Source organism: Vespula pensylvanica, chromosome 5 (genome assembly GCF_014466175.1).
Source record: "Vespula pensylvanica isolate Volc-1 chromosome 5, ASM1446617v1, whole genome shotgun sequence".
NCBI lineage: Eukaryota > Metazoa > Arthropoda > Insecta > Hymenoptera > Vespidae > Vespula > Vespula pensylvanica.
Window position 1 is genome coordinate 740698 of NC_057689.1, and position 18661 is coordinate 759358.

Genomic DNA, 18661 nt, shown 5'->3' on the forward strand with positions numbered 1-18661 from the left:
AAATACCATTCACGATCGCAAGCCGATAAAACTGAACTTTCTTCCTTCGGTCGTTAAACTCGAGAGAGTAATTTTCAACGAACCCGAAAAGAAACTAACTACATACTTTTATCGATTCGACGTTGTGCAAAATCGAACGTTCAACGTAATTCGACATGAAAGCAACTTCAAAGCAAAAGGGAAAGGCAAAGTTAAAGCAAGTCGTTTCTTTTTATTACTGACCGTTTTTAATAACGATGACGTCAAAATTGTGTTCAAATAATTTCCATACCTTTGACAAACTCGTCTTTAAAAAGTCAACATCGACACCTCGAGGAACCTTCAAAGTATAAAAACGTAGAAAAGTTCAAAGTCTCAAAGCTGTGATCGAGTTGCGTGTACCTAATGAGCTTTCTCGTAAATTGATACTTTTCGGAATTCCTAACTAAGAAAGGCGAGCGAGTTTGCGCGAGCTTACGCCTTTCTTTTACGTAAAACGCGGTCGCTCTTACTTCCGGTGTCCTTCGCAAGCTCGCGCGGAAGCAGGACGGATTAACCTGCGCACCTGCGAGGAACCTCAGAGCGATCGCGAAAGCTCGTAAACGCGCCAGTTAGAATCTAGATTTCGTCTAGAATACATCTCGCCTTTTTCGACGAGCTTTTCCTACTTTTCGATTAAGGACTCCATTCTCCATGATCTTGAACGAGAAAAGAAAAGAAAAAAAATGAAGACACTGATGATTTTAATGATAGAGAGGACGATCGTCTCGGCTACAGCGTGATCGATCGCAAGATAAATAAGTGAGTAGCGAATCTCTACCTTCGCGGGCTTTTCATTTTGAATTTGACGCAGGCGCAGCGTAGAAGAGCTCAAAGCACCTTTCGTTTGACTTTTTAATACAACACGAATATCTTTTCGTAATCATTCGCTTCTAGAAAAACGTCGATCATCTTATATCGTTCGTGATATCAATTTACAAGGATCTCAGATTATTTTTATCCTTTGAGAATAGCGTGAAGCTAGCGATCACCTATTTCTGGCACAAACTTTCTCATTGATTTTTCACAATAAGAACTTACGTATACGTCACCTCGAAGTGTTACAAGGTGTGAACTCTGATTCCTCCTTAAATATGGCAATTATTTCAGAGTTTCTTGCACGTCTTACCGTCCTCTTGGCAATCCTATGAAATATATCATGCTCCGGCATGGCAGTAAAATGCTTGGAAGGACCTTTCGTATTCAGACTCAACGAGAACGGCGCAGGACCTCATCTACTCGTACAGGTATCGTAGAAAATCGTAGAAACGATTCTAACAGATATAAACAGGATAGAACAAAAGTCGTCGAATATTCAAAGTCGAAAAGTACATTTAAAATAGATTAGTCGATCTGTCGTCAAACTTTTAAATTTCTTTGGTTTTAATTTGGCCCGGTTACAAAGTTAGCATTGCTTGTTAACCTTGAACCAAATATTTTCGAAGCTACGATACAGATGCCATATCTGCATAGGCGAACAGACGCAATGAGTTTCCGCTGCGTGTACGATCATAGCTTCTAAAGCCTATGATTAACTACATGCGACATGCAAGGATAAGGGAAGAGGAAATAATTATTAATTGTTTCTGAAACGACACGTCGAACTCAATTATTTAAAGAGTATCTCTCATCGTGCGAGTCTTTCGATTTGTCTTTCGATATCGTTCAATGTCACGACAATTCGTGACTGCGTAAAACGTTCAAAGCGAATACTTTTTCTCCGTCTCGCGAAGCATTTAAATGTCGAAAGGAAAGGAAAAAAAAGAAACAGAAAGAAAGAAAGAAAGAAGAAGAAGAAGAAGAAGAAGAGACGAACTTGAAAAGCTCGTACCGGAGATAGCTCGTGACGAGGTACATTTATTAGACAAATTGCTTGGGGCGGCTTTGATCGTTAAATGCACCTGGCACAGAACGTAGGAAAGAGAGAAAAAAGAAAATAGAAAAATGGGTTAAATGAAAAGTGAGTCGGACGTTGCGTGGTCGTAATTTGCGGTTGACCGAAGAGGGATTGTTTACCCCTTATTTGTTTGAGATCGCTTTCGCTACGCTCGGAGAAATAACGAGCAGGTAGAAAGTGCAATGCACGACTCTAATTTTCGATTATCGTCGTCCTTGACTGGCTTTCGATATTGCAGCAGGCTATTCCTAATGCTTTAATAACACGACAATAAATCAAGGGCAATCCTATTTTAGTGTTCGAGAGAGTTGGTAAATCGTTGAGCGCGTAACGCGATGAACGAACTTCCGATGTGAATGCTTTCGTGCGAAGACCTTCGCGTATTCGGAATATCCAGAATTCTCTATCCGTCTGTGAATGGTTTAAATGGATGATTTATGAAACCTTATTTATATATTACGTCTCCATCGAGATAATTGAAAATAAACGTCAATTTGAAACGATTTCGAACGATTTATTGACGGTTTTAAACGCTTCAAGAAATTACCCACGTTTCCCGTAGGTTTGCACGGAACGAGGATGGAGGGAATACGCGGGAGAAAATAATGTATTCAAAGATCGATGGAATTTATGGTGGCGATCCGGTGGTTTCCCTCTTACCCAATTCAAACCATTATTTCCTTGGCAGGTAAAAATTACGTCGAATCTCTCCTTTTCTTATCTTCTTTCATATTTCACACGTATTTTCGATTGATATTCGAAATATTTTCGTTCGATATTCAATCGTTTTTTTTCCAGTTCGTTAATCGAATACCAAAGGGAAACTCGATCTGTAGAAAGGACAATCTCGTGCGTCATTTAAAATGCATGAAAAAGGGCCATGGCTCGATTTACGATTTCAGGTATAGCATGCACGATAATTCCTTTCCAATTCCTCCACGCACTATCACAAAAAATATAATGCATCTCCCGTCAGTCCTATAGGATATAATTTACCTTCGGAATATACGAAACTCGCGGAAGATTGTAGTCGTTACGAGAAGGATGATAGAGTGTGGATTTGCAAGCCGGTTAGCCAAAGCCAAGGAAGAGGAATATTTCTTTTCCGTGTAAGAATTCTCAAGCTGTCTTTATTAATTCCTTTTAATCCGTTTGATATATTTCTATTTCATTGATCGTAGAAATTAAGCGATCTCTCGTACAACAATTCCGCTGTTGTACAAAGGTACATAGAAAATCCTCTTCTCATCGGTGGCTACAAGTTTGACTTACGTCTTTACGTTTGCGTACCTTCTTATCGTCCTTTGACGATATATCTTTACAAAGAAGGAATAGCTCGATTTGCCACCGAGAAATTTTCCTTGGAACGGTTGGACGATCCTTTCCGTCATTTAACGAACTTCTCCTTGAACAAACTAGGTCCAGGATATTCGGAAAAAAAAGAACGCATTGGTGCTGGTAAGCTCGTTAAAGATATATACATATATTCTTCTTTTTCCTTTAAACGACTACGCAACCCTTTCTTTCATTTTTCTTTCCAAGGTTGCAAGTGGACTTTGAGACAACTCAGACGATACTTCGAGCAGGCTGGATACTTCGACTGGTTTCTCTGGCAAAGAATAGCCTGTCTCGTGAGTTTAACGATTATAAGTCAAGCAGCTGGTATACCAAGCTCATCTAATTGTTTCGAATTCTTCGGCTTCGACGTGCTAATCGATGAAAATTTAAAACCATGGTTATTGGAGGTACAATAATATGTCATTATGTACAAACTGTATTTTGACAATATCAAAATCTTTTTAAGGTAAACCTTAGTCCAGCTCTAAGCAACGAATGTGAGATCGATTCGGAAGTGAAGAAACCATTATTACACGATTTGTTCGATCTGTTAGGCCTTCCAGTCTGTAACACTGGACTATCATTGTTTAAGATCTGGTCTTACGATCGAGTAAACGAAGAAAACTCGTCTTCCAAAATTTGTGCGAATCGTTCTACGAAGAAAAAGTCCAAATTTAATCGAAACGGTGGCACCATCATGAATCTATATAGTGAAACACGTTCTGCCGTAGGATTTATAGTTTCTTAAAGTATCAACGTTTACCGTGTAGCTATTTATGATTAGTAAATTGATTCTTTCATAGTTTAGGAAATCTTCAGAAATGTGTCCGACTTCTTGGTCTCGTTATAATCCTTTATTGATGGACAAATGCATTCGACGTGACTTCAAAGGCAATAACATCAATAATCATTCAACTTCGGCATGGGATAACGGTAGAGATTGGAGCGCTCCTTGCGTTCGAGAAGGCGGTTGGGTTCGCATTTGTCCATTAACAAGATTGAAACATTCCAAAAATGCTGAATTTTCACAGGCAGATGCATCGCGTTCCATTGAAAGAGAAATCAAAGACACGATTCTTTGTATAAACAAGTATTACAAATTTATCTCGTTCACTCGATCTTTCTCATGATATATTTGAAGTGATACTAATCGATTCAAGCTCGTTTTCCTTGTAGGTACTTAAAAGCTGCCAAAGATATTCAACGAGGAAACGAAAAACAAAAAGACGACCAATATAATGCTCTTCTGCAAGCTTCGCTTAATTTAAATGCAGAAGTCTGGCTGCCAGAAAAGTAGAACATAGATATTTATCTTTATACTTGGTAAGAAATGTATATTTTATGTTGCAAACGGACAACACATTGCTCCAAAGTTAAACGCAGTTAACTGCTTTTGTCGATTGAAATCTTCTCTTGCATATGTGTTCATTAAACTTATAAAATATTAAGGATACTTTAATTTTGAAACTTCTAATATGTCTTTTGAATTAAAATCTTAATCGATCTTATAACGCTGTCAATTATATATAAACTATTTTTACATAGAGATATGTATGCAGTCGTATTGCGCAATGGTGGAACATTAAATAAATGTTCTATGTTTCACCAAAAAACTTTTAGTTTATTTGGGTATTTTTTGAAAATGTACATTAATTCACTCCCTTTGCTGCTAATCTCTTGTCACGTTCTTCCGCAATGGAAAGCTTGACACCCTTGTCTCTTGGTAAACTTATATATGCCTTCAGACCTTTTCCAATAATGAATACGTTATTCAACCTACGCAAATCATTCGTTATTAGAAATTGTTCGTACGAAATAAGCAACTTCTGGTAAATTTATACCTTTCGTAATATGATAGTCACAATGATTAGTGAATATAATGAAAAAAATTAATTTTGGCTATCTTACACTAGGACTCTTGCAATAGATATTATGATATCATTTTGGCCAAATTAAAACATTAATTTACATCAACGTACCTAGTGGCAAACGTATGTCCTTGAGAATCCTTAATATGACAAATATCAAATGAACCAGGATGACGTTCGCGACTAACAACTGTTCCGACACGACCTAAATTCCTTCCGCCGGTGATCATACACAAATTTCCTAAAAGTAAATAATATTTTTTTCAAAAATATAATTTTCAATATTCAACAAAAATTCTTCTTGGAACTTTACTCTCACATTAATATACTAATGATGAATATTTACCAGAATCGAAACGAATAGAGTCTAATATTTTTCCACTGGCAATATCCAATTGAATAGTATCATTAACTTTTATTAAAGGATCTGGGTAGCGCATGGTCCTTCCATCATGTGTAACTAGGAAAGGAATTCCTTTTGGACCAGTTTGGACTCTCTTAACTTTACACAACTTGTACTATGAAGAAAAACAAAGTATGGTATAAGAAGCTTAAATAATATGAAATAAATTTAGCATATGTATTTTAAAATACCTTAGCTTCCTCTGCTGTGATACGGTGAATAGTGAAACGTCCTTTCACATCGTAAATTAAACGGAAAAATTCACCAGTCTTTTCAATAGTAATAACATCTATAATGAATAATGTCTATTAATCAATGATGTTAACTTATTATATGAAAATTAATCGATACGTTCTTGTCGTAACTTCTACATTTAATTATAAATATAAAACTTGTACTCCTTCTGGGTAATACAGCAAGAATATTTGATCTAATTCAATCTGTGACCAAAAGTAAGGAGTTTATAGGTTATTTTTGGCCAATTTTGACTGCAGTACTTCGTTATAAAAAATATTACAGCTTCGATAAGGCCATAAAAAAAAAAGTATACGGTGCTTTACTCACCCATAAACCCAGCAGGATAATTGGGATCAGTACGTACTTTGCCATCAACTTTGATAAGTCGTTGCATTACAATTTTTGTAACCTCGCAATTAGTTAGAGCATATTTCAACCTATTACGTAAAAATATGACCAAGGGAAGAGATTCCCTGAGCTTATGTGGTCCAGTAGATGGACGAGGTGCATAGACACCTCCCAATTTATCCAACATCCATGCTTTGGGAGCATTGAGACGCTTCAAGTGTTTTTTTGGACCACGAGCCTAAGCAAAAACACTTAATTATCATTTAATAAGAAACAAAAATAAACATGTAAACGTCGGAACCATACATAAAAAATAAAAAGTATAAATAAAAAGCAGATTGTAATGATAAACGAACTTGTTAGGTTATGTTCCGATTCAAGCGTGTATTTTATATAATTATAAACAAGCACTGTTTATAAACATTATTTTTAAATGTATAATGGCAATCGTATAATTTATAATTGAAGATGAATCAAATGCAAAACTTAACATAGTTGAAAAGTAGAATTTTCAATGAGAAGAGAAGCAGCACGTCTCAAAAGCACTTGTTTTTCAAATTCTTTCAACACAATTTAATGTTATATATATATACGCCATTGAAAAATTTAGTTAATACATAATATTTTCCACGTAAAAATCTGTAAATATTTCACAGTATACGTCCGATGTAAACGGATTTTGAATTGACAACGCAAAGCAAACTTACCATCTTGGTTTTCTAGATGATAAAGGCAGAAGCGTGTAGTGTCTCTGATTGTATAAAGAAATTGCAGGCGACGCTACTGCAGTCAAAATGGCGGTAAACGATATTCGATTGTAACCTCTCGATTTTTTTCATCGATATTTATTTCTATTACTCCGGAATCGCAAAATTATTTTAACAAGACAATAATTATTATAGTAAAAATAATTTATAATAAATTCGTCTGAGTTTATTATAATATAAAATTATATAAAATAACACTTTCTAAAAAATATAAAATGTACTCATTCATTATTTGTCATCACAGCTGATTGTACAATTAATTTCATTAGCAATACTATCCAGTACGCTGGATGCACCAATTCTAAATAATTTTTTATTTAACCATGAATCACCCAATTCTTTATTAATTAATGTCATCCATTCTAAGATATCTGATGAGGTTTTAATACCTCCAGCTGGCTTAAATCCAATCTAAATATTTTTAAAGAAATAAATTATAAAATTGATATAATATTATATTACAGAATATAAATATTATATTACATAATTAATCTGCTTACTTTTCTCCCTGTCTGCGCATAGTAATCTTTTATAGCTCTACACATAACTATCCCGACAGGTAAAGTGGCATTTACACTTTCTTTTCCAGTAGATGTTTTAATAAAATCACTGCCAGCCATCATAGCTACCATTGAAGCTTTATATACATTACAGTAATCAGGTAGTTCTCCTGTAGCAAGTATCGTTTTCATACATGTTGTATTACATGCTTCGCGCATTGTTCTTAATTCGTTATATAGATCTTCCCATTTATGTTCTAAAGCCAAAGGCCGATTAATAACGACATCAATTTCTTTAGCTCCGGTTTTCACTGCATAATATATTTCCCCGAGACGTGTTTGCAAAGGATATTGACCAGAGGGAAATCCTGCAGCTACTACTCAAAAATTGAATTATTAAGTTAATGTTTTTCTAAATACAAAAATTTGATATTGTAAATGGGACAAATTTACCAGAAGCTACAGAAATGTTATGCTTTTCATCGCTATTTTGTAACACTTTTATAGCATCTTGTATTCTTAATGGATAAACACATACAGCTGCTGTACGTAGTGGTTCATCCCAATTAAACTTTAATTGATCAATAGGATTTAAAGCCTGTAAAAAAAAAAAAAATAAAAAAATAATCATTGTTATATTTGCATACCATCATATACTACACCTTACTTTTTTGCATAATTTCTCAATTGTAGCAGCTGTATCATCACCCTTTAAGGAAGTTAAATCGACGAAAGTAACAGCTTTAAGTAATGTAACAATTTTATCAGTTCCCTTTATACAATTTGCTTCATGTTTTATTTGTCTTACTTCTTCATTTATTTCACATTCATCAATAAAAACATCTAATAAATCTATAAAGCAAAGAGAAATAATAATATATTACATAATATATTTAATTCCGAAATATTGTAATTTTTAATGATAAATAGAATATTGAATGTATTTAATTATTTACCAGCAGAAAATGCATTATTAATTTTATTTGCATCATCCATTACTATTTCCTCCTTTGAATTATCAGACATTTTGAACTGAGACGTTTATGTAGTTTTGAAAATACTCTTAATTTTATCTACTTTTATTATCATATATTCTAATTAAAATATTGTTTCAATACTATTTTATAGATTTATAAGCATGTGAAATATTTGTGAATCATATCATTAATATACATATGTATATATTATCTACTATTACTAATGTTTATAAAAACATATTTAAAAAAAAAAAGATAAACACATGTCGATAATAATTTAATCTTATAATTCATTAGAAACATAAAATGAATCGAATGTTTTCGATCGGGATAGTACAGAAATGAAGCAAGATAAACTATATCGATTGGCGACAATGAACGATCATTTCCATTCATATTGTAACAATATGCGTATTCCTTCGTTTCTTTAATACTCGTATATATTTCATACTTTTAATTGAAAGATACAAACAGAACTAATTATTCAAAAATTAACATGAGAAGATATACATTAAAATTTTATTCGCATAAGTTTTTCTCGCGAATTCGTTCTTATCTTCAATCTCCACATCAAATCAAAATATAATACAACATAGTAATTTAAAAACGTTATGTAATTCAATACATATATACATATGTATAAATTATTTATCTTGTTTTACAATTTATAAAAAATATTTCCATTATATTTATGATTTACTTATTACCGCGTTTGAAGGAACCAATAAGCATTGTCTGTCTTGCGTAGTAATATAACACTAATAAAGGGACTACTTTCAGTTCGACAATCACTGACAAGGTCGTGAAAGAAGGCGGGTGGTTTGTCAAAATAAGGTCATTACGATCATCGGTGAGTAACCAAATATTTCTCGTGTCTTCTTTAAATAGTATAAGAAGTCTATTTCATTCATTATTTTCTGAACATTAAAAATAAACAATCAAATACAATGAAAGACATAAAACAATTTCTATTCCAAATTGGTTCATCCAAAAACAACTCTCAATAAAAAAGAATCGCATTTGTACATTCCTTTTAACAACCTCAGTAACGTTTAGTTACACATATATATACATAAATATATTATCGTAAATTAAGAATAAATAATATATAAATTAATAAATAATCTACTTGAATTTTTTAAAACAATATTTAAGAAACCAGGTACCATTAAGTCACTCAATATAAAGAATATGAATCATTGAAACAATTTGAACCATAATTAGCTTCAATAAAATACTACAAAATACTACTAAAATAATTTGTACTAAAGTGACATTATCATTATCTATGTTGTTCCCATCGTTCCCAGTATTGAGATGTTTGCATTTCGGATAATCGGGATATAGTACGATCAAAAGCAAAAAGTTCTTCTTCGCCAGTAAAAATGTTAGACTTGTGATCAGCCTAAAAATGTTTATTAACATTATTTTACAGTTTTTTTTCTATCTTATTGAGAGTTTTATACTTACAGAATCATTTGAAATCTTCAAATCATCCATTAACATTCGTTTATCATCTGTGTATTCACTCTCACCTTCTGCTACAAATAATTGTGTGTGTGGTACTGCAGCAGATATCACGACTCTTATCTAAAAAAAATTAGTATATGTTTTATATTAATTTATAATGAAATATATTTCATTGAAATAATTTAGCATTACCTTACTATCATATAAGGTATCAATCAAAGTAATAAATCTTCTTGCTTGAGATTTTAATCGAAGATTTAGTTGTGGAACATCTCTTATTATGACTGTATGAAAAGCCTGACTTAGTTCTAAGTAATCGCTAGCACCAAGAGGCTAGAAAGATACACGAAGTAATACTTGTTAAATGATGATACATATTTGTTTACATGTTGTGTAATATTAAAAATAATGAAGGTATAAAAAATATATTTACCCTATCGCATAATTCGTCAAATGTTGAATCCAGGACTCTACCACAAGTCCTTTGAAAATTTACATTACGACCTTTTATAGAAATTGTGCGTGGTCTTACGATATCATTCTCTTTTGAGCATAGATATTTGAAAACATTATCGACATCTTTTACAACATCTTTCCCTTTTCTTAAATACATTTAAGTCTCTAATAATTATTTGTATAATAGTATTAAATATTGTGTGATAATTATTAACTTACATAAAATATATTTTATTATCTCCAGACCCAGCCCTCGACCTGTAGTCAACACCAGAATCTAATGTTTCGACGAAACAGTGGTCTTTTAAGACTTTTATAAAAGGTACAAAATTTCCTCTTTGTAATCCATTTTTGTACAAGTCATCGGGCGATCTATTGCTTGTTGCAATAACAATCACACCGTTATTGAACAATTCAGTAAATAATCGTTTCAATATCATTGCATCCGCAATGTCTGTCACCTGAAATATATAATATAACACGATATATAAAACAAAAATACAATTTCATTTAAAAAAAAATATTGTCAAATCGAAACCTGAAATTCATCAAAGCATAATAACCAAGCTTCTTCTGTAATAGCAGCGGCTACTGGTGGTATTGGATCAAACGGTTGAAGTTTAGTACTATTAGTATCTCTCACTATAGTCTTCTTTACCTCGTGAACTTTCTTATGCACATCAAGCATGAAGGAATTAAAATGTACACGTTTCTTATTTTCAATCTAAACCAACATAGTCAACGGTAGTAACAATATTGCTTGACATTAAAGCAAAGTTTAATTTTATTCCGTATTGCATATGGAAAGCCATTATACCTTTACATCGCTTCTATGATTGTCTTTATAATATATTCCATTGGCTGTACAAGCTATATTTCCTGTGCAACGTGTCCTTTACACTATAGAATTACACTGAAAAAATATCATACCTTGTCATAGAATTCTTTAACATATTTTGGCTCCCCATGTGCATTACTTACTTAAAATCTAAGTTGAGATACCTGACAACAATTATAAAAAAGATCCATTAACATTGTTTTACCACCACCAACAGCACCATAAAGATACAACCCTTTTGGTGGATCCTTTTTTTTCCATCCAAACCATTTTCCTAATACATTAAACTGATCTGGTTTATACTCATGAACTTCTTCGTATATTTTTTGCAAACTTTTTACTACTTTTAATTGATGTTCATCATTCATTAATTCTTTTTTAGTTATCTTTTCTTTCAAAGCTTCAATAGGACCATTAGTAACGTTTAATTTTACGTCATGAACATATCCACAATACTGAAAGGAAAAAACAGTTTGTGATCGTAGCAGTAATTGTGAAATGTAATTCAAACCAGAATACTTTTTCACAAGAAGGCTAATCATTGTGGTTGTAATTATTCTGAAAGAAAAAAATAGATTATAAATTTCTGTAGGTAAAAGGAAACTTCTTCCAAATATTCTAATCACTGTTTTTATTATCATTTTAAAAAGAAATATACTCAATATGGTTGTGTTTAGTCAGTATTAAAGAAATATATCTCATCAGGAATTTGAATTGCACATGCTCAGTAAAATAATGAGTAATGAATGGAATATTACATACATTAGTTAGGAAATAAAAAAAAGAATTTTCCTTTTTCAATTTATTCAGTTCAATGTACACAGAGATACACGTATGTATATGCTCGTAAAAAATATGTCAGAATAGATAAAAAAAATTTACACAACGTATTTATTCATATCGTTGCGCTTTATAAAAGCAGCTAACTGAACGCGATCAATATGGAAACATAAGACAGCTCGGACGTTACACTTGTGGAAAGATACCAAAGATCATACCGAAGTTTAGACTTGAATGAAAATCGTACAGAGTACAAGAAGAGAAAAAATCTGTCTGGTCTACACGCAGGTTTGAAAGTCAGGTGATTTACGTCACGATCATTATCAAATATTATACGCTTATCTAACTTGACGCGACAGTTTCACTACTAACGATGTCTTCAGCTTTTACAACGTATATGCACTTCAGTACTTATTCTTGAAAGTACGGGAAAGATCTTTTGAAATTTTTATGTGTTGCGCGCTACCAGCATGACGTAAGGGAGGTTAAAAAAAGCAAGACGATGACGTAGTTTTACGTCTTTATCGTATCCACGAATATGTGTATACGTTGAAAAGGAAGTACACGTTCAACCTTTAACTCAATGTCATTTCCTGTTGCCGTATTTAGATAGGATCGTTTCTGGTCTGTTTAAAAAAAATAATATATTTATTGATCGAATTTATCTTTGCATACATGATGAAATTTTTTCATTAATTATTACAGAAGGAAAAAGTCTTAAAAAGAGGTAACTAGGAACTATATGTGTCAAAAAACCTTCGACGAAGTCCATGTGACATAGAAAGACAAGTAGCTGGCGTTCGGCCAATCGTAGCTTCGTTACTTGTAACGAATTTATATTTATTATATTATTTATTATATTATTATTTGTATGAATTTATATTATATATGAAACGCGTATATTTCATATGAACTTAATATTAATACAATATTTACAATACAATATTTGTCAAGATTTACTTCCAAATCTTTCCTATTATAATATGTAAAAATATGAAAAAAAAATAAAGTAAATATCCCTTTAGATTAAGAAATTATATTTTTAGTCATTATGATAAAGTTTTGGATTGTATGTTGAAGTATAGGTGGTCATTCTTCGTTTGTCTAAAGTACTGCCTTCTCTAATAGCATAGTAACGCCTTTCAATGACTTTATCAAAAAATCTGCTGAGTTTTACGGATGAACTAGAACCTGCTGCCAATGCCCTTACTTGACAACAATCCTATAAATAAAGTATCTTCTTATTTATTAAATGTATAAACATCTATGAAATGTTAACATACCAAAAATATCTCATCAGCTCCGCATTCTTCAGCAATAGTTGAAGTACGTCTGTGCATGTTTGATCTTACTTCCGATACTAAATCAAGTTTTGTACCAATAACTAATATTGGAATCTAGAAATTACATTAATTTTCAATTATATTTATATAGGCTAAACACATATAAACGTTATTCAATTCTATATTTACTTGAGTCGATCCTACAAATTTCTCGGGATCAAAATCATCGAATGATTTTGATTTTGAATAATTTCCATCTTTGCTCAATACTTCTTGTAACCATTTCTGTAAATTTTGTTGTGATTTACGGTTTGTTAAGTCGTGAACCAATATTATACCTACAAAATATAAACAATTTTATAGACGTTAAGACTATATATTAATTTGACATAGAATATTTTTTCTTCATCTGTACCATTCGTAGGATTGTAAAAGACAGATCTTGTATTTTCATGGTTTTGACTTCCACCTATATCCCACAATTCAACAAAATATCTTCTTTGATTAGGTGTGCCTTCCTTATATTCGTGCAATTTCACTTCAACAGAACAACCTATCGTCCAAGAAGGATTACTGATCGGTTGTTGATGACATATAAGATGGGTTAATGATGTTTTACCGACACCTATATACCAAATAAATGTGTAAAAAAATATTGTAGCATTTATTAAATCACAATAAGCAATAGGAAAATTGATCTATTTATCTAATTCCAAAGGATATAAGAATATTGTGCTTTACATAAGAAAATGTATTCTTTAAAAGTACCATTGGATTTTTTATAATTATCATATTTTCTTATTTTACTAAAGAGAATTTATAAAAATAAAATTTTTATAAATTATTCGATTTACTTACCAGAATCACCAACTACAATAATTTTAACTTTATCTATCGCTGCCATTAATAGTTTATAACATATAGTATTTATTTTAGGTTATTTGATAATTAATGCGTCACTAATTTAACTTGACAGATGGCATTGATGATGCTAAGTACATATATGGATATAACCTACGAGCTATAACGATACAAACAAGTCTCACGCCAAGTGACGAGTTACAATAATTTGTTTTTTGTATGATTATAATTATGATTCATAACATTTTTTTATTCAATTTATTCTCGTTCGCAGTAGAAAATAAATCATTTTCTATTTGATTATATTATAATCATAGGTGTATTATACAAAATAATTATTGAATATCTAAAAATTTTTTAGGTTAGTTTCTCGTAATGTCAAATATTAATTTGATTTATAATGTGATTTTAAGGCATTAAATAAAATTAAATCAAGTATTTAATAATATAAATGATTTTATTTATGTTTTATAATTTATATTGTTTTGCAGTCTTATTAAAAAAAAATATTTTATCGATGGAATAATTGTATATGCCAATTTTTGTTATATATATTATTACTCTATAGACATATATAAAACAAAAAAATGAGTGGGGAAGAAAAGATTGTTACAGAAGTTCCCAGTAGTTTGAAACAATTAGCTCGTCTTGTTGTACGTGGCTTTTATACTATAGAAGATGCTTTAATTGTGGATATGTTAGTAAGAAATCCTTGTAAGTATTTCTTAGATCAATATGCTGACAACAATTCTTTATCTGTTTCAATGAAAGTTTTTGTTAAGAATATTGTATAATTATAAATGTTCAAAATGTATATATATACTCCATTATTTAAGATAGTTTAATATTTCTAATAAGGTTTGATTCAAACAGGTATGAAAGAGGATGATATTTGTGAACTATTAAAATTTGAACGTAAAATGTTAAGGGCAAGAATATCTACTTTACGTAATGACAAATTTATACAAGTTAGATTAAAAATGGAAACTGGATTTGATGGAAAAGCGCAGAAAGTCAATTACTATTTTATTAATTATAAGGTAAATAAAAACATACGGTAACAGATAGTTTATGATTAACAACCAAACCAAGTTGTTACACACAATCTACATTATTTCAGACGTTTGTAAATGTGGTAAAATATAAGCTGGATCTAATGAGAAAAAGAATGGAAACCGAAGAGCGAGATGCAACTAGTAGAGCTAGTTTCAAGTGTACAAATTGTTTAAAAACATTTACAGATCTTGAAGTAATATAAATTAATAGTCTTGTAAAAATGTAACTAATGTAATAGTAAATTTGATTACTATATGTTAACATTTTTGTTGATTTAGGCAGATCAATTGTTTGATATGTCAACTGGTGAATTCAGATGTACATTTTGTCGAGAAATAGTTGAAGAGGATCAGTCTGCTCTTCCTAAAAAAGATTCTAGATTGTTATTAGCCAAATTTAATGAACAATTAGAACCTTTGTATATTTTATTGAGGGCAGTAGAAGGTATTAAATTGGCACCTGAAATATTAGAACCTGAGCCAGTGGATATTAATACTATTCGAGGGTATATATCGAACATTATAATATATACTGTATGTTTATATTATTGTATATCCTCCGTCAATGTTTTCTTTTCTTCAGTATTGATACAAGAAAACCAAGCAATCTTAGGGCACCTAATGAACAATGGTCTGGTGAAGCAACAAGAACATCTGGTTTTATGGTAGAAGATACAAGGGTTGATGTTACCATTGGAGATGAATCTTCTGAAGATAATGCAGCAAATCGTAGAAAAGAAAGACCTATTTGGATGATGGAAAGTACTGTTATTAACGCTGATGGCTCTCAGGCTGATGGAATAAATACTCAGGAAACAATTTTGGATAAAGCAGCTGCCACTGCCACAAATACTACTACTACAAACACTAAACAAGGTGAAGATATCATGTCAGTATTATTGGCACATGAAAAGAAAGGTGGGACCAATTCTACAACATCTGCTATAAAAGCAGTATTACCTCAAGAATCCAGTGATAGTAGTGATAATGAAGAAATTAATGACATGCAAGCTATTGATACAGGTACATTATACATAGAACAGTATACTATCATCTATATCTTAACAATATATATTACGAAATTTATTAATATTACATAGGTGAAGTGGAAACTATGGATTCTGAAGATGATGATTTAGTACCAACAGTCAGTGTGGCTGGAAAAAGTGTTGCTATTACAGATGTTAATGATACATTAATAGCAGAAATGACACCCACAGAGAAAGAAGCTTATATTCAAGTTTATCAGGAATATTATTCTCATATGTATGACTAAATTTAGATTAGACAAAATCACTGAATTTACACATATTAAAAGACTGCTATATTTGACATTCAACCTGTAATATTTTGTACAGTTCCCAAGAAATAAAATGATTCCAAGAATTGTTACAATGGTTATGTGCATAATAACACAACAATTTTTTAGAAATAGAATTATATTCATATGATATAATCGTAAATACATATGCAGTAAAACATCAATAATATATTTATCCTTAATGACAATATTATGATTATGATAAAAGAAGAATAAGACTGTCAGCAATTTTTCAGTCCATGTTTTTGAATATACCTTTCCCTAGCTTCTCTGATCATTTGAGCTTTCCTTTCTTGGAATGAAGTAGTGCCAAGGCAACTATTATCTTTTATTACATTTGTTTGTGTTTTGCTTGCAGATGCCACAGATGTAGTTGTCTGAGAATTAGGTTCAGGAGTATAAGCAACTATGCCATCAAGAATATTGGCAATAGTGATATCAACATTCCTGGTTTTTACTACAACAGTAACATTATTTTACGTGTTATTAATTAATGTTGATTTAAAGTAAATATGTGTATGTATATATACATATATATAGACAGAGAGAGAAAGATAATGTACTTACAAAGATCACGTAATATCACATTATGTGGAACGAATGGAAGCACTTCACTGACCTGTCTTGCCATTCTTTGTATTTCTATATTATGCATTACTTGTGTGTTTTGTGATCCTCTTGCAGGAAGTATCCTGCTGTGTGCTTTCTCCATGATACAACGCTTTTCAAATTCTGCTTTGTCCGATACAGTATGAGAACTCACATTAAGTCCTAAAGCATTTGCTATATCCTTTTCTACTTCTCTCGCTAACAATTCATGATCTGTATTTCTTTTAATTTTCAAGTACTTTAAGGTAAAAACTGTGTAGGGAACATACATGAACCAAAAAATATCTGTCCACCACGTAGATGCCAGTGATGTAATTTGTACAGATGTAATTGCAGGCCTTGTTGCCTTAATAGCAACAGGTTGAACAGAAGTTTCTATGCTAAAGGGCCACGAGTTGAATTTCAACAAAGCAACGCGGCTGTTAGTTGTACCAAATTCAGGTTGTAGCGCGATATTGCAGTGGGATGTTGAAAGGCATTGTTTTATATTTGCAATTAGAGACTCTTTACTACTCATATCCATTTCTTGCAATCCCAATGCATAGCTGAGAGCAGTAGGTATTTCCCATACACTAGGCATTAATGTTTGCATCGCTCGATGCAAAACAAAATGATCCAAAACTGACACATTATTAGCAATTATAATTCTCGATTGTTTGTCTCTAGACTCCCCTTCTGGATCTATTTTGACCACAATACCAAATGCAAAACTAAGACAATGATGTAAATATGTACGGAGCGTGTTGCAATCTGGTAATAATGATGCAAGAAGCCAAAGCTGTAGAGTGATGAAAAGTCGCACTAATACAAGAATTATACCCACTGGTATATATAATATTAAAGATACACGGTACCAGCTATTGGGAAACCTGTAGAATATACATTAATTAATTCATTAAAAAAAATGTACGATCATTAAACACAGATAATATTTATATAAATTCATTAGTTTTTAAATATCTTTTCATTGTTTGTAATTTGATATACGTAAATATTTCAAGTAGGTGAATATATGTTACAAATATGCTATATGGTAGGTTAGTTGCATTGCAGAAGGTATTTATAGAACTCGTTGATAATATATTTATGTAATGTTAAATTGTAGAATGACATATCATATTTTTTATTCCAAGAAAATTACTTATTATTAATTAATCACAGTAGAGCAATACGATTAATGTAACGTGGATAAACATTATTGTACACAGCTGGCCATCTCACCTGCTTTTATCAAATAGATCCTGAATATCAATTTGTGACATTTCTCACAACAAACATCTGTTATACCAAAAAAATTACACTGGTAACTCTATATAACTCCGCAAATAAATCTTGATGTAAAATATTGGCGCAACAGTATTGTATTTCTTGAATGACCTTTTTTTAACCTACTTTTTAATAGTCTTCCAATTATAATATAGATTTTCTTTTTTACTACCCTCGATGATCAGCTGTTTCGTACATTATACAGCATGTAGTCTATACTGATCTAGTGTTTTTTCTTATTACGATTCAATGAAATCACTGCCGTAATGTTACTTTCACCTTTAGTAGAAGAGTAGACGATGATTGGTTAATTACGGTAGTTTCGTTGGTCAATTCCAATCGTTCTGGTTATCACGAAAAAACGACTTC

General features: G+C 31.5%; 7 protein-coding genes and 1 long non-coding RNA gene across 13 annotated transcripts; 3 read left to right on the forward strand and 5 right to left on the reverse strand.

The window, feature by feature from the left end:
- Position 1: 1 nt before the first annotated feature.
- LOC122629095 (probable tubulin polyglutamylase TTLL2) lies at positions 2 to 4717 on the forward strand. Of its 3 annotated transcripts, none has more exons than XM_043812140.1 (9): positions 2 to 1265; positions 2478 to 2603; positions 2714 to 2817; positions 2892 to 3024; positions 3097 to 3373; positions 3458 to 3660; positions 3720 to 3980; positions 4057 to 4343; positions 4430 to 4717. In XM_043812140.1, exons 1-9 carry the CDS (start codon positions 1188 to 1190, stop codon positions 4548 to 4550), a joined length of 1590 nt encoding a protein of 529 aa, XP_043668075.1. In that variant the 5' UTR covers positions 2 to 1187; the 3' UTR covers positions 4551 to 4717. The 3 variants fall into 3 exon arrangements, with proteins under 3 accessions (XP_043668075.1, XP_043668074.1, XP_043668076.1); XM_043812139.1 differs by having other exon boundaries at positions 2 to 780; positions 1129 to 1265; positions 3097 to 3660; XM_043812141.1 differs by having other exon boundaries at positions 2 to 2603; positions 2900 to 3024; positions 3097 to 3660.
- A 136-nt stretch (positions 4718 to 4853) lies between these two features.
- On the reverse strand, positions 4854 to 6923 carry LOC122629099 (40S ribosomal protein S4). The gene is made up of 6 exons (XM_043812147.1): positions 6817 to 6923; positions 6089 to 6347; positions 5716 to 5813; positions 5468 to 5639; positions 5233 to 5362; positions 4854 to 5029 (listed from the first exon to the last, which is right to left on the reverse strand). The coding sequence occupies exons 1-6, from the start codon at positions 6817 to 6819 to the stop codon at positions 4903 to 4905; spliced, it is 789 nt and encodes a 262-aa protein (XP_043668082.1). The 5' UTR covers positions 6820 to 6923; the 3' UTR covers positions 4854 to 4902.
- Positions 6924 to 7017: 94 nt separating this feature from the next.
- On the reverse strand, positions 7018 to 9150 carry LOC122629098 (deoxyribose-phosphate aldolase). 2 transcript variants are annotated; one of them, XM_043812146.1, is made up of 6 exons: positions 9061 to 9150; positions 8333 to 8449; positions 8044 to 8228; positions 7830 to 7974; positions 7377 to 7753; positions 7018 to 7287 (listed from the first exon to the last, which is right to left on the reverse strand). In XM_043812146.1, exons 2-6 carry the CDS (start codon positions 8400 to 8402, stop codon positions 7105 to 7107), a joined length of 960 nt encoding a protein of 319 aa, XP_043668081.1. In that variant the 5' UTR covers positions 8403 to 8449; positions 9061 to 9150; the 3' UTR covers positions 7018 to 7104. The 2 variants fall into 2 exon arrangements, with proteins under 2 accessions (XP_043668081.1, XP_043668079.1); XM_043812144.1 differs by having other exon boundaries at positions 8333 to 8452; positions 9061 to 9138.
- Positions 8813 to 12837, forward strand: LOC122629102. Of its 2 annotated transcripts, none has more exons than XR_006327184.1 (4): positions 8813 to 8948; positions 9134 to 9203; positions 10524 to 12198; positions 12603 to 12837. It is a non-coding gene; the product is annotated as an uncharacterized LOC122629102 (long non-coding RNA). The 2 variants fall into 2 exon arrangements; XR_006327183.1 differs by having other exon boundaries at positions 8831 to 8966.
- On the reverse strand, positions 8950 to 11905 carry LOC122629097 (putative ATPase N2B). Of its 2 annotated transcripts, XM_043812143.1 has the most exons (8): positions 11776 to 11905; positions 11282 to 11675; positions 10818 to 11003; positions 10499 to 10740; positions 10257 to 10425; positions 10016 to 10156; positions 9824 to 9943; positions 8950 to 9758 (listed from the first exon to the last, which is right to left on the reverse strand). In XM_043812143.1, the coding sequence occupies exons 1-8, from the start codon at positions 11817 to 11819 to the stop codon at positions 9636 to 9638; spliced, it is 1419 nt and encodes a 472-aa protein (XP_043668078.1). In that variant the 5' UTR covers positions 11820 to 11905; the 3' UTR covers positions 8950 to 9635. The 2 variants fall into 2 exon arrangements, with proteins under 2 accessions (XP_043668078.1, XP_043668077.1); XM_043812142.1 differs by lacking the exon at positions 11776 to 11905 and having other exon boundaries at positions 11282 to 11758.
- On the reverse strand, positions 12523 to 14193 carry LOC122629100 (rab-like protein 3). The gene is made up of 5 exons (XM_043812148.1): positions 14039 to 14193; positions 13596 to 13805; positions 13370 to 13518; positions 13181 to 13294; positions 12523 to 13119 (listed from the first exon to the last, which is right to left on the reverse strand). Exons 1-5 carry the CDS (start codon positions 14082 to 14084, stop codon positions 12940 to 12942), a joined length of 699 nt encoding a protein of 232 aa, XP_043668083.1. The 5' UTR covers positions 14085 to 14193; the 3' UTR covers positions 12523 to 12939.
- Positions 14194 to 14532: 339 nt separating this feature from the next.
- Positions 14533 to 16493, forward strand: LOC122629107 (general transcription factor IIE subunit 1). The gene is made up of 6 exons (XM_043812160.1): positions 14533 to 14755; positions 14915 to 15081; positions 15162 to 15290; positions 15376 to 15602; positions 15680 to 16119; positions 16197 to 16493. The coding sequence occupies exons 1-6, from the start codon at positions 14629 to 14631 to the stop codon at positions 16370 to 16372; spliced, it is 1266 nt and encodes a 421-aa protein (XP_043668095.1). The 5' UTR covers positions 14533 to 14628; the 3' UTR covers positions 16373 to 16493.
- Positions 16398 to 18519, reverse strand: LOC122629108 (lipid droplet-regulating VLDL assembly factor AUP1 homolog). The gene is made up of 3 exons (XM_043812162.1): positions 18248 to 18519; positions 16985 to 17895; positions 16398 to 16874 (listed from the first exon to the last, which is right to left on the reverse strand). Exons 1-3 carry the CDS (start codon positions 18286 to 18288, stop codon positions 16639 to 16641), a joined length of 1188 nt encoding a protein of 395 aa, XP_043668097.1. The 5' UTR covers positions 18289 to 18519; the 3' UTR covers positions 16398 to 16638.
- Between the last annotated feature and the right edge of the window lie 142 nt (positions 18520 to 18661).